This window comes from Brassica oleracea, chromosome C1 (assembly GCF_000695525.1).
Source record: "Brassica oleracea var. oleracea cultivar TO1000 chromosome C1, BOL, whole genome shotgun sequence".
NCBI lineage: Eukaryota > Viridiplantae > Streptophyta > Magnoliopsida > Brassicales > Brassicaceae > Brassica > Brassica oleracea.
The window spans coordinates 4,863,022-4,876,611 of record NC_027748.1 but is presented as its reverse complement, the minus strand read 5'-3'; the positions used below and the strand labels follow the sequence as shown (position 1 = coordinate 4,876,611).

Sequence of the window (13,590 nt, the reverse complement as noted above, 5' to 3'; positions counted from 1 at the left end):
TTTTAATTTTCTGATTTTTTTTTAATTTATGAGTTTTATTAAATTTTCTGATTTTAATTTTAATTTCTGATTTTATTTAATTTTTTTGTTTATTTTATTAATTAAATAATTATTTTTGATAAAAAAACCTGACACATCATTTTCGTACCTGTTTAAAGGTTAAAAGCAATGTTCTAAAAATCGCTAGGCGGTAACTAGGCGCTTTATAGAGGACTAGCGACTAGGTGGATTATTCGGAGCCTAGGCGAGGCCTAGGCGTTAGCAAATTGTTGATTTATTTTATATATTTTATACATTTGTATAACATATTTTAGTTTTTAAGTTTAATTATAAAATTATTGTGATGAATTATCAAAATTAGATATACAAAACAGAAGAAAGTAGACAAATTTGTAGATTTGTAATAATATTATTGCTTTATTTAACATATATAGACAATTTTAGATCGATTTTAACCGATTTAGAACAGTTTAAACCAATTTGAATCATATAAATCGGTATAAATCGGATTTTAAGAAAATCGTTTCGGATAGGACCGAATTGCTGCCTAGGCGCCGCCTAGACCGATTTTTAGAACCCTGGTTAAAAGTGTGAACGAAAAAACTTCAAGGTTTAAAATATTAACAAGTGACACTTTCAAACTCCAAGGTATAATATGTATGCTATAGAATGAGTGAAGATTAGGCAAACAATATAACAAACTCTTTATTGCTGGAAGGATAAAAAAAATGGAAAACAGTGTTTTTATCTACTAACCTAAATACAAGATTAGTATAGCTATATTCTTAATGAAACATTGAAACTTGGTCATTGAGCAAATTGACACAAGTTATAATCATCCTTTTGACCTTCCTCTTCTTCTCAGCATTGCGTCACATACTTTTGCTGCATCTGCGTTATCTTTAACATTATGAACTCTAATGATATTAGCACCTCCTAGAATGCCAGCAGTAACAGAAGCAACAGTTGCGGCATCTCTCTCAGCAGCCTCAGGATGCCCACAAATGTCTCCCAAGAATCTCTTCCTTGAAGGTCCTATAAGAATAGGAGCATGAGACACTCCTATGCTTCTCTTAGCCATCTCTTCCCGGATTTTCGGAAGATCCGTTATAACATCTAAGTTGTGTTCTACTCTCTTTGAAAACCCGATCCCTGGATCGATCATAACCCTCCAAGCCGGAATCCCAGAGATCTCTGCATCCCTAACTCGCGTGTAGAGCTCCGAAGCAACGTCCTTGCATACATCACCGTACTGCAAATTCTCTTCGCTCTGCATTGTACATGGATCTCCTCTCATGTGCATGGCCATATAAGGCACCCCGGATTCTGCAACAACCTTATGCATATCTGAGTCTAAGGCTCCAGCAGATACATCGTTCAGTATGTCAGCTCCCTTGCTTATAGCTTCTGAAGCAACCTCTGAGTTGAAAGTATCCACTGATATGAGCTTTCCCTGCATCTCTGGCAAACCTCGAGCAGCTTCCAAGACCGGTAGTAGTCTCTCCAACTCTTCTTGACTAGAAATTCTAGTGGCCATCGGCCGCGTAGACTGCGCGCCGATATCGATTATATCAGCCCCTTCAGAGATCATTTCTCGCACGCGAGAAACTGCATTCTCTAACGACTGGAACTGTCCTCCGTCGCTAAAGCTGTCAGGGGTAAGATTAAGTATACCCATCACATGAGTTCTGCTGGTGAAATCCCAGAGTTTATCTCCTATCGGTAACACTCTTTGTACACCGTCTTGTCCGACGAGTGACTCTCCGCCTAGTCTCTCCCACGATTGGTGAATCCCGCCGGGATGTAAGGCAAGCGAGTGCCAGTGCGCGACCGCGTCATTGTCAACAGCTGTTCCTAGCAAATCGACCAGAGGTGCTAACACAAAGGGCCTTTCCCAGAGCCTCTCGTGTGGTATGATGAGCTTATCGGAAGCGATTCTCATCTTCCCGTAGAACAGTATGTCCAAGTCGAGCGGTCTTGGTCCGTAACGGATACCATCCGTACGTCCCATGTCTCTCTCGATGGTTTTGAGAACGGTGAGAAGCTCGTGAGGTGGGAGCTTGGTGACGCCTCTCACTGCAGCGTTGAGGAACCTTGGTTGGTCTGTCACGTGAACAGGAGCTGTTTCGTATAAGCAGCTATGCCTGGTTAGGTGAATGCCGTAAAGTTTCATTAGCCGCAAGGCTTCTCTGAAGTTGTTCATCCTGTTTCCGATGTTGCTTCCCAAGGCGATCACAACTTCATGCTCTGTAGAGTCGACTTGAACTCTTGTAGGTGTTGATAAAGATGAGAAAGCTGAGCTACTTAATGCTACACATATCAAGAGTAGAATCAATCATCTAACATTATAAAACTGAATCTTTCACTACGTTCAAGGAAGCCACGAGGTACCTTGAGGTCTGAATAAAGAGGAAAATGGGGAGACATGTGGAGACACGAGAGAGATGAACTTGGACGAGTAGTATCGGTGGAAGGAGACGCGACTCGCGGTCACAGCCATAGCGACCGCAGGTGGAGGTGCTGAGAAGCGGCGGAGAAGGAATCTACCGGTGTGGATCATGGTTCCTAATTTTCCCATCATTAACATCCTACAGTGACAAAAGACCTGAATCAACGCTTTACACATTACAGACACTGCTAAATTCAGACAAAGTGTTTGACTTTTGATTCAAAGATAACGAAACAGATCGAAGATTGAAACTAATCAAGAAGATAAACATAACAAACACTAGTCTCTTCGCATCTTTAACATTATGCTCGTGACATATGATACTGAGCAAAGGAATCGAAACTTTTTTCAGTTTAAATCGAAAAAAGCAAAAGCTTAATACTTTCAAGAGTTTATGACAGAATCAAGCAAACCTGGAAGAGAGGGGATTGAAGATTGATTGCAGTGAGAGGAAGGAAAGTGAGGATCTTTCGGAAAGGGGTAATGGGAGATTCTGAGATATCTTTTGCTTTCGGCGGTTTAATATCATCGGCGGCAACTTGAAACGGTGCCTATCAACCGTTCGTGTTTACGTCACTCTCCGCCGTTCCCTTCAGGTGTGCTGACGAGTGACGACTGACTGAGGGGAAGGCGATGCAAACGAGTACTCCAGTGTCTGAATCGGATCTGACCGATCCGTACATAGAATACACATAATAATTAGCGGTTATAACCGGTTTAGCCGTTTCAATTTCGAACAAAATCGAATCTATACTATCGAGAGTTACGACCATTTTTCATGTGTGATATTTTAAATGGACCATCAATAGAAAGTTACTCACTTCTTTTTTTTTGTATTTTCATAACAATATCTTAACAAGATATTTAATTATCTTTTTTATTCCATCAAAATATTATTAGATATGGATAATTTCGAAAATATATTTATTCCATCAACATATAATTATAGTTGCATATAACCATTTATAATCTACTTAATAATAATAACATTTAATTATTCTATAGTTAATATCTGCATATGATCTAATTAATAATAATAATATTTAATGTTAGAATTTCACCATGCAAATAATAAAATCAAATCAAATATTAAAATCTAACACTATTATATTTTCATAATAAGTGTTATTATTATTAATTATGTTATACATTATACATGTATCAACATTTATATAGATGTGGTTTTAACAAACATGTATTGATAAATATATAATATTTTTTAAGAAAGTTCTAAAAAAATCTTTTAAAATATTTTCGGAATCAGTTTAAATTTTATATCCAAAAGTAATTAATTTTAATTTTAGTTATCATAAACTATAATTAGAAATTAAAATTTATTTTGATTTTGATTTATATAGGAAAATTTAAAATTATATAAAGTATTATAATTATATATTCACTGATAATAACAATTTAAACTGATTAATTTCAAAAATAAAATTTACAAAGATTTTGTTAGAAATATTCATTTCTATTTCAAATTAAAAGAAGATATTTTATCCAACTTAGTGTATTTCTCAAATATGATATTTACTACAAACATATTTTGAAGTACAATGTATTATAATTTTTCTTTAAAAAAAATTCTTTACAGTATCTCAAAAATATATTTTCTACTATATAGATCCAATTTAATTTGCTTTCATATAAATTTAAAATAAAAAAGTATGTTACATAATAAAGTTTCTAAAATAATTTTTGTTACAAAAATATAAAATTTATAGTAATAATATATAAGCCACGGAAACATAGCTATTATAGAATTACATAATATATAACACTAAATTACATTAAGTTATTGGTAATTTTTTTTATATAAACTAAAATATTTTAATATATAAATAAAAAAACTCGTACGGTTGTGCGGGTCAAGATCTAGTTATAATTATTAAAAAAAATCAGTTCGGTTGTAGTGCTACAAACTTACAATCAAACTCATTAAACTAATCTATACTATTATTTTTGTGAAAGTAAATTTTCGCATACGTACTACTCTTAATAAATTTTTATATATAATTAAAAACGAATTTTATGTTAATAATATTAAATTTATATGTTAAATTAGATAATTGTAAATTGTGATAAATTTGCCAAATAAAAATATTTTTTAAAAAGATAATTATATATATATATATGGTGTTGTTATCTGAAAATAATGTTTTCTACTATAAAATTTAAAAAAATTAAAAATGAATTTTATGTTAATAATATTAGATTTATAAGTTATATTAAATAATTGTAAATTATTATAAATTTTTCAAAATAAAACATATTTAAAAAAAGATGATTATTATATATATATATATATTTTTTTTTTGTTATCTGAAAATAATGTTTTCTATTATAAAAGTTAAAAAAATTAAGATATAAAAAAATTTCAAATTTAATATCAATTAAGCAAAAGTTTGTATAAAGATAAATTGTCAAAATAAAAATATTTTTAAAAAAGATAATTCTTATATATATATATATTTATATATATTATATTATTATCTGGAAATAATATTTTTCTACTATGAAAATTAAAAAAAAAATGAAGAAGATTATGTCTGCATGTGCGGATAAAACACCTAGTACATATTGGTTTGGAAATAAATGGAACTAATACTTATTGGTTTGGAAATAAATCGAACTACTGCAAGGAAAAAAAAATCAAATTGAATTATGATCAAACTTACTAAACTAATACCTATTAGTTTGGAAATAAATCGAATTATTGCAAGAAATTTTTTTTGAATTATAATCAAAACAAAAAAACCATATTTTGTGTGTTCTGTCACGTTGCGTAAAACAAATTCAGACGAGACAGAGGAAGATCAAAATGGCGATGAGGTCCATGAGGAGGTTTTACAGTGAGATCAAAGGGAAGAAGGTTAATGAGCTTCCCGCCTATATCAAATCGACGTATTCAATGGAGAGCGTGAAGACCTATGTGATGAAAGGTCTCGATAATTAACTACAACGACAAATACATCCAGACCAGCTCCCTCAACCCTCTCCTTCATATCTGCTTCGGAGGCATGGCTTTCTCTTACCTCCTTTGCTATCCCCCACGAGAAATGTTATTTTGAGAAGGAGTATGCTAAGGAGGAGAAGAAGCTTGCTAAGGAGAAGCTTGCTAAGGCGGAGCTTGCTAAGGAGCAGCATGTTAAGGAATCTTTTCCGATCTCTCGAGATGATCTTTAGGTATTCTAAAGTTAGATCCTTTCTATTATTTTCTGTTGAGATTTCGTTTTATACATCTTTGGGTGGACTTACCTTTTCTAGATTCCTCACATAATTGCCTCTATGATTTCAAATGGTTGGTGAGATGTGCAAATGTTTAGCTGTATCAGCTTATGCTCTTGGGTGTTGGGTAGACAGGTAGTTCGAGTATCACTACATCATATATATCTCTTTTTGTTTTGTTTGTTTTTTTTAATTGTTGGATATGAAGTGATACTTATGATTGCTTTGATATTTTCTTTGTTGATGTTTATGAAGTTTATCATTGTATAAGTCTCTAATGAAGGGATGATCTTGACTCATGCAGATGTCGCTGTGAGAGATCTGACTGAAGATTTAATGTCGAGTTATTTTTTTCTTAAATCTCCTGGAATATTGTTTCACCAAATAGAAAACCTTTCTTTTGAAATGCACTTGATAGAGAGGCAATAAGTGAATCATTATATTGATGAATTAATGAAACTGATTTTCGTGAGAAATCGTCAAACTGTGGGATTCAGCATATTTGGCTTGTCTTTTATAGTTTGTTTCAGTTTAATCTATTACCTTGATCAAACAGCACATAATATGTGTAAACGTTTAGCTTTCTTTCTACGTAACGTATGGTATTAAATTATTAATAGGCATGAGCCAATTCGGGCGTGGAATTGGATAGCTAGGTTTAAAAGTAAAACATTTAGTTGAAGCCCAAATTGAATTCATATCTATTTTACGTTTCGGATCCTTTAGAATACCTGAACAGAGCCAGTTTCATATAACATTGGAATTTGGATTTGGGTTCGAATAAATCAAATAACCGAGCATATAACCTGAAATACACATGTATACACATATATGTGTGTATATATATTTATATATTAATATCATATGATTACTATTAAAAAAATTATCTGCATCACCAAAATTTTTCATGATTCATTTAAGGCAAGACAGTGAATTTAAAGATAAAAGGTTTGTTTGTACTTTCTTCGTTACTTCTAAACTCAGGATTTTTGTGCCTAGTTTCAAAACATAGCGTACCGTGTGTATTGTGAACAAGTGTCTCGACAAAAAAACAAGTACTAAATGAAATGGAATCATATAGTGAGAAGTGAAGTGCTCCTAAAGTCCCAAATTCAACGGTCCAAAAGCATCGACATCTATTGACCTCTCGTCTCCCAAGATAGTGCGTTCGCCGAGATTCTTCCTTGATTAATTTTGTGCTTTCCTCCAAATATCTTATGATTCTTATCAATCCATCCGGTTAAGATACACCATCAAGAAAAAAGTTACATTAATCTTCCACGTTGAATAGTAAAATGCATCCAAGAGACGTCTTTGTGTAGAGACACCAAGAGAAGGGACATGTTCTTAAATAATCCCTAAGTATAATAACTAGACTGACTCTTGAAAACATTAGTATAATTTAGATATAGCATTCATCTTATATTCTTAAATTATTCAGCGGCTAACATCCAAAGCACTAAAACATAAATTTAATGTATCATTTATTATCGTTGACATTTGTTGAACACATGCACACGCAATGGACGTTGACTGAAGAGTTATTTTCATTGCACGTCACTTTCCATCTTTTTATTATATTGTAGATCACAATGTGCTACTGACGTAGTTTAGTGTGGTTGAAGACCACTTTGTCCTTTGTAAAGGTAAACCAAGTATGGAGAAGACGATGTCGTCGAGAAAAAACAAGAATCAAAGGGAAAAGGAAAAGGTTAGACACTTTTCTCGCTTTACTACTTTCTGGTTGTGTGGTTAGAGTTCCGATTAAGTTTTTTGATTCTGGGATGCACTGTTTCTGGGTTAGATTGCCGAGATTTCTAAGATGTTTGTGGTGTTTTGTTTTGTTTGATTAACAGAGATTCAACAAGAGGAGGGAGCGTTAGATGAGAGGTATGTATGTACGCCACTTGCGATGTTGTACATGTTAATATGAATGTATAGTTGTACAATGTTGTGTTAGGGTACGTATGTACAAAGGGGGGTTGAGTGTACATAATGACTAGGTTGTACGTGTGTACACGTGGGGTTGGGTGTACATGAGGAATTTTTCTTTTTGGTGTGTGTGAATATCCTGAAGTTTTATTTGTTTTATATGTAAGTATCGATGCAGCTTACAGTAGAGCCTATGATGGAGCGTGGAGAGGACAAGGAGGCTAAATCCGTATATACGTAATAATATCCATGTGTACAACACTGTAACGATATTCATGTTTACACTGATGTAATGCTATTCACATATACACAAAATGTTAACCTTCCAACATATAGCAATACCAATCTTCCAACATATAGAAAGAAGGTTGGGGAGTATGGAACAATGATATTTTTATTGTAAAATGGCCAACATAGTTCTTGTTTTGGTAAATTTTTCAATTTGCACATGAGAACGTGTACAATGTCTGGAACGCTAGTTTATGCATGAATATTATTTAAAAGGTATATATGGACAACAACGCATAGACACAATTAAAGTAGACAACCTAGCTAGAAAGAAAATTAATCATGTACAGAAAATGTTAAGATACATGAGAATGATGTCATGTATAAAAATAAATGGAATTGATGGGTAACAAGTACATGAAATACTATAGGGAATCACCTTTTATAGTCATGGTAAAACAATACACATATTCGATGTCCAGATGTACTTAGAAGTTATAGTGTACATGTGTACACATTTTAAAAACTGATGAAAATTATGTACACAAGACTCTAGCTAACATTACACAAGGCTCTAACATGTTATAAACTTCTTCTAAACTTCAACATTATAATATTCACTAACAAAAGTGCAAATTCCATGTGTACAACAAAAAGGCAAGAAGACATGTGTTGTGGATAGTCTTGTTCCTATGGTAACCAAGAACAAAAATCATTTTCTATTAACAAGAACAAAGACATTCATCTCTTAATCTCCTCCACACAAAATTCATCGCATACATAATCATGACCAAGAACAAAAATCATTTTGAATTAACAAGACCAAAAATATTCTTTCAGCTAAATTTTTTTCTGTCAGAATTGCTTATCCAATAGAAATAAACATGAAAAGAAAATTACTTTGATGGAGGGAGATCGTCTTCGTCCTTTGGAACAAATGCAACTTAATAGATATTTGGATGGTACATAATCAAAAGGATTCACCGGAGAGATCTTTTGTCACATGCAGAATATGAAATCAAAAAAGGATCACAGCAGAGCAAGAAGGAGAAGATGCCTTGGGGTTTGCTTTTCATCTATATTGATGTGGTTTACGTTTCCATCTTCATCTATGTCGCTGTTTCCGTCATCGATGTTGTCTGTGTTGTTGTCTCCATTTTCGCTGTCGTCTACGTCGTCGTCTATATCGATGTCTCCATCGTTATCGCCATTGCACACTCCAAACTCAAATCATTTTTTGTGAGAGAAATAATTTGTTGCATCTCTTTACTAAACAAAAAGAAAAATCTTTGTCAGAGAAGAAAAATTGAAAGCCACGAAGATGATGAAGATGATAGATTTAGTTTTGTTGATTTAATGGATAAGGTTTCAGATAGATATCTATCTAATCCAGATCTATGAAAAAAGGATCTTGGCCATCGAAATAGAAAACAGATCAATGGTTGTGGTTAAATCCCGCCATTTCTATTTTTTATTATTATAACTAGTCTTTATAATTGAATTAAAAGAGAATTAATTTAGTTAAGAATGAATGGAATGGTTGAAGAAAGTGTGTGTAGAAGAATGTGTCATAGAATGTAATAAACAAGATGAAATGTGTTTTAGAGTGTAAATGTTTCTTAACTGAAATATTTAAAAAGTTATATTACGATGTATCCAACGGATCCGCAGTTTCAAAATATATTTTTTTGCATCAAAATATCGTGTTTTCTTATTCATTAAAATATTTTGATATCTGCTGATATTCAGATTTGGAATTGAAATTTATGTCTAATAGTTCTAAAATTAAAATTTATACAAAAATGTATAAACTAAATGTATAAATTATTATAAATTTGAAATTAATAATAATATAACAAATTTATATCATGCATATAAATATTTAAATAATAAAAATAATTATTAATGAAATTTTAGAGTATTTAAAGAAAAGGATCATAATAATTAGATTTGAAAATCTTGATATTCATGCTGCTTTGACATATCTAAGATTTTACTGACCTCAGATTTTCAGAGTGAATCCACAGCAGATTTTGGATCGGACTGAATCTCAGATAACAATTTTATCTCTAATACCGATAAGTTTAAATGGAAACACGACCAATAGTTACTTAAATTAGAAAGAATTAGTATTACACTATGTAGAGTAAATGGAAACGGTAAACACAACTAGGTCTGAGCATTTAGGAATCCCCTTTAGATTTGGATCATTCCTATTTACTAAGAAGCCATCAAATTCTTTTGTTTTGCATAAGGCAAATTCAGTTCTCTGAGTTGTTATAATTTCTAAAATTTAACGCCAGCATGTGTGTAGAGAAAAATATATCTTGGACATTTAGAAAACACATACAGCATCTTTTGGAAAACACCTGCAACATCGAATTAACCGAAGATTTCAAAGACAGTGACAACCCTTAAATTCGCTAAACAAAATAACTCGACAACAAAAAATAAATCTTAAACATATCTGGTGCTGTCATTCTCAAGTTTTTTTTTTAATTTCATTGATTTTATATAATTATATAAATGGCAAATCTCCAAAATAGCACCTTTCTAAGTTTATATCACAAAAATAGCACTCAAAAACTAAAATGACCAAAATAGCATTTTATCTTTTGAAAATTTTAATTTTTTAATTTTGCAAAATTTGAAATCTTATCCCCAAAACCTCATTTCTCAACTCTAAACCCTAAACACTAAACCCTAAACCCTAAACCCTAAACTCTAAACTCTAAACCCTAAATCCTAAACCCTAAACTCTAAACCCTAAACCCTAAACTCTAAATCCTAAACCCTAAACCCTAAATCCTAAATCCCACCCTTTAACTCTAAACCCTAAATTTGTGATTTTTGATAAAACATTAAATGCGTGTGGTTGGGTCTTATATAAATGCATCAATTTGAATGTTAATAGTCAACGCCTAGATAGTATAAAAAGAGACCCAACCACACGCACAAAGCATACAAAACTCAAACTTGTAACAATGGAGTCCCAGTCACGGATTAGTCCACCCGAAATCCCAAAACGTTCTCCGTTCACCGGAATATTCCACAAACTGAAGACCAACCTCGTTTTCCGGTCAAAGCTCGCCGAGATAAACGGTGCAATGGGTGATCTCGGCACCTACATACCAATCGTCCTCGCCTTAACCCTCGCCAAGGATTTGGACTTAGGCACAACGCTGATATTCACAGGGATTTACAACTTCATAACCGGAACGGTTTACGGCGTACCGATGCCGGTCCAACCGATGAAGTCGATCGCAGCCGTGGCGATTTCATCGACCGCGGCGGAGTTCGGTATACCGGAGATCATGGCCGCCGGAATATGCACCGGAGGGATCTTGTTCGTGTTGGGGGTCTCCGGTTTGATGCAGTTCGTGTTCAACATCATTCCTTTATCGGTTGTTAGAGGGATACAGCTGTCGCAGGGGTTAGCCTTTGCAATGTCTGCGGTTAAGTATATTAGGAAAGAGCAAAACTTTTCGAAGTCCAAAAGCGTTGGCGACAGGCCGTGGTTAGGGCTTGATGGTTTGGTCTTGGCTTTGGTTTGTGTTCTCTTTATAGTTTTGGTGAATGGAGATGGGGAGCAAGAAGAGGAGGAGGAGGAAGAGAGAGATGGTTCGAGAAGAAGAAGGGTTTCGATAAGGAAGGTTATATCTAATGTACCATCTGCTCTGTTGATATTCTTGTTGGGTGTTGTTTTGGCTTTTATAAGGAAGCCTAGTATCGTGCATGGTATTAAGTTTGGACCGTCGAAGATTAAGTTAGTTAGAATGAACAAGGAAGCCTGGAAAAACGGATTTTTGAAAGGGACGGTTCCGCAGTTACCTCTCTCTGTTCTGAACTCCGTCGTGGCCGTGTGTAAGCTTTCTTACGACTTATTCCCTGAGAAGAAGTTTTCGGCTACGTCGGTTTCGATGACGGTTGGGTTGATGAATATGGTTGGATGTTGGTTTGGGGCGATGCCTACTTGTCATGGAGCCGGCGGGTTAGCGGGCCAGTACAAGTTCGGTGGGAGGAGTGGTGGGTGTGTGGCGCTGTTGGGAGTAGCTAAATTGGTGTTGGGATTGGTGTTGGGAAGTTCGTTAGTTGGTATAATGGATAAGTTTCCGGTTGGTGTGCTTGGAGCTTTGTTGCTGTTCGCGGGTATAGAGCTTGCGATGGCTGCTAGGGATATGAACACAAAAGGAGATGCATTTGTGATGCTTGTTTGCACAGCTGTTTCTTTAGGGTCAAATGCTGCGATAGGATTTGCTGCTGGGATTGTTCTGTATGTAGTTCTTTGGATGAGGAACTACGGGAGGGTCAGGACGACGACCAACCTTCCTGTTCAAGTTGATCAACATCCTTGAAGGTCTGATCGATCTTCTTCTTCTATGTTTTCAGTTGTGATATGTTTTATACCTGAAAGTAAAAATTTCAAAACTTTGTTGAACTGAATCGTGCTACTCCGTGTAATAACTATATTAGTTTGATTTCTTTTTTTCTTTATTGTAAATCAGTTTACCAACGTTTGTGATAATTGAAAAAAAAAAATTGTGAGAGATGGAATGGACCATATAGCTTTGGACTATCTGGGAGAACCAGTTTTTCAGAAGATGGCTTTTTGATCATTGCGTACAAAAGAAGTCAATTAACCTTTTTGTAACATTTTTTTAGAACACAACTTTCATTGAAACTTTAAACATTTGAGGTACAACGAGAAGAAGAGATCCTTATGAATCTACTACAACCATTACAATAAGACTTTAAAGCATTAAAGATATCAGTAAAGAAAGCTCTATGATAAGCCAACAGCTAATTCAGAACAAACCTCGAATGGATCGAAACAAGGTTCACGGCATTAATGTTGGAAGGTTAAAACTTATCACTTTGAATTATGACATTAATAATCAAACAACACCTTGAGATATCGTCAAAACAAGATTCGTTAAGATCAGATCAGACTTTAAAATAGGGGGACTTTATATATTTTTGAGCTAGACCGGGCTGTACTCAAATATTTACTGGTTTTGTGGATTTTCGGTCAGGCCAATCCAATTGACACCCTACTCCAGAATGACGCAATGGATTGGTATGTCAAGCTTCGTAGTGACCTTAATCAGAGTGATAAACAGTAACGTGATTTTCAAACGATACGGTTAATTGGCGTGTACGATGTACTTATCTCTTTGTATATTCGATGCTATAATCGAGGGATGGCCAGGACTCTTGTTAGGCCTAACCCTTGTGCTGCAAAGATCATTACGTTTGACAAAGATTCTTATATGCTTTTAAAACTAACATTTTCCTACGTATCTTTCCACCATTCCACGTCCTGAAACAATAGGAAACTTTTCTAGCGTCGATTTTATTCTTAAAAGTAAAACCCAATGAAAGACCGATATAGTGCTAATTAGTGAATGTCGGCTTGCTGGCTGCCATGCAGAACTTTGAGATCAACACTATCTACACAACGTCAGTTGTGTGTTCGCATGGATCTTTCAAGGATTGATAAACTTATGTAAAACAAATTTACTAAAATGTTACGAGGAATTACATGGCTATGATATATATAGATATGCTCCCGTGAAATCATTGAAGTATAGCTTTAGTGAAGCTGTTTTATCCTCAAAGTTACGTTTTAGTCGAAATCACTTTTGGGAGTACTATCATAATTTGTTGATATATATCTTCACCGGAAAGCCAAAGCATCTTTACCTTTCTCATCATGATGTCATCTTTTACTAAGCTATTATGGGTGATTAGCA

The 13,590-nt window shown here is 34.1% G+C and overlaps 2 protein-coding genes across 2 annotated transcripts; one reads left to right on the top strand and one right to left on the bottom strand.

Annotated features, from left to right (window-relative positions):
* Window positions 1–689: 689 nt before the first annotated feature.
* Window positions 690–3,136, bottom strand: LOC106314817 (folate synthesis bifunctional protein, mitochondrial). The gene is made up of 3 exons (XM_013752638.1): window positions 2,863–3,136; window positions 2,392–2,588; window positions 690–2,310 (listed from the first exon to the last, which is right to left on the bottom strand). Exons 1-3 carry the CDS (start codon window positions 2,976–2,978, stop codon window positions 836–838), a joined length of 1,788 nt encoding a protein of 595 aa, XP_013608092.1. The 5' UTR covers window positions 2,979–3,136; the 3' UTR covers window positions 690–835.
* Window positions 3,137–10,817: 7,681 nt separating this feature from the next.
* LOC106295474 (molybdate transporter 1-like) lies at window positions 10,818–12,289 on the top strand. Its single transcript, XM_013731391.1, has one exon. The coding sequence runs from the start codon at window positions 10,822–10,824 to the stop codon at window positions 12,190–12,192; it is 1,371 nt and encodes a 456-aa protein (XP_013586845.1). The 5' UTR covers window positions 10,818–10,821; the 3' UTR covers window positions 12,193–12,289.
* Window positions 12,290–13,590: the final 1,301 nt, after the last annotated feature.

Bases quoted from the DNA above. Each gene is read 5' to 3' on its own strand.
- LOC106314817 (XM_013752638.1), bottom strand. From the start codon at position 2,978: ATGATATTAAACCGCCGAAAGCAAAAGATATCTCAGAATCTCCCATTA. The intron at 2,589-2,862 runs GTTTGCTTGATT...TTGTCACTGTAG, and splicing joins TTCAATCCCCTCTCTTCCAG to GATGTTAATGATGGGAAAAT. The intron at 2,311-2,391 runs GTACCTCGTGGC...TGATATGTGTAG, and splicing joins CTCTTTATTCAGACCTCAAG to CATTAAGTAGCTCAGCTTTC.
- LOC106295474 (XM_013731391.1), top strand. From the start codon at position 10,822: ATGGAGTCCCAGTCACGGATTAGTCCACCCGAAATCCCAAAACGTTCT.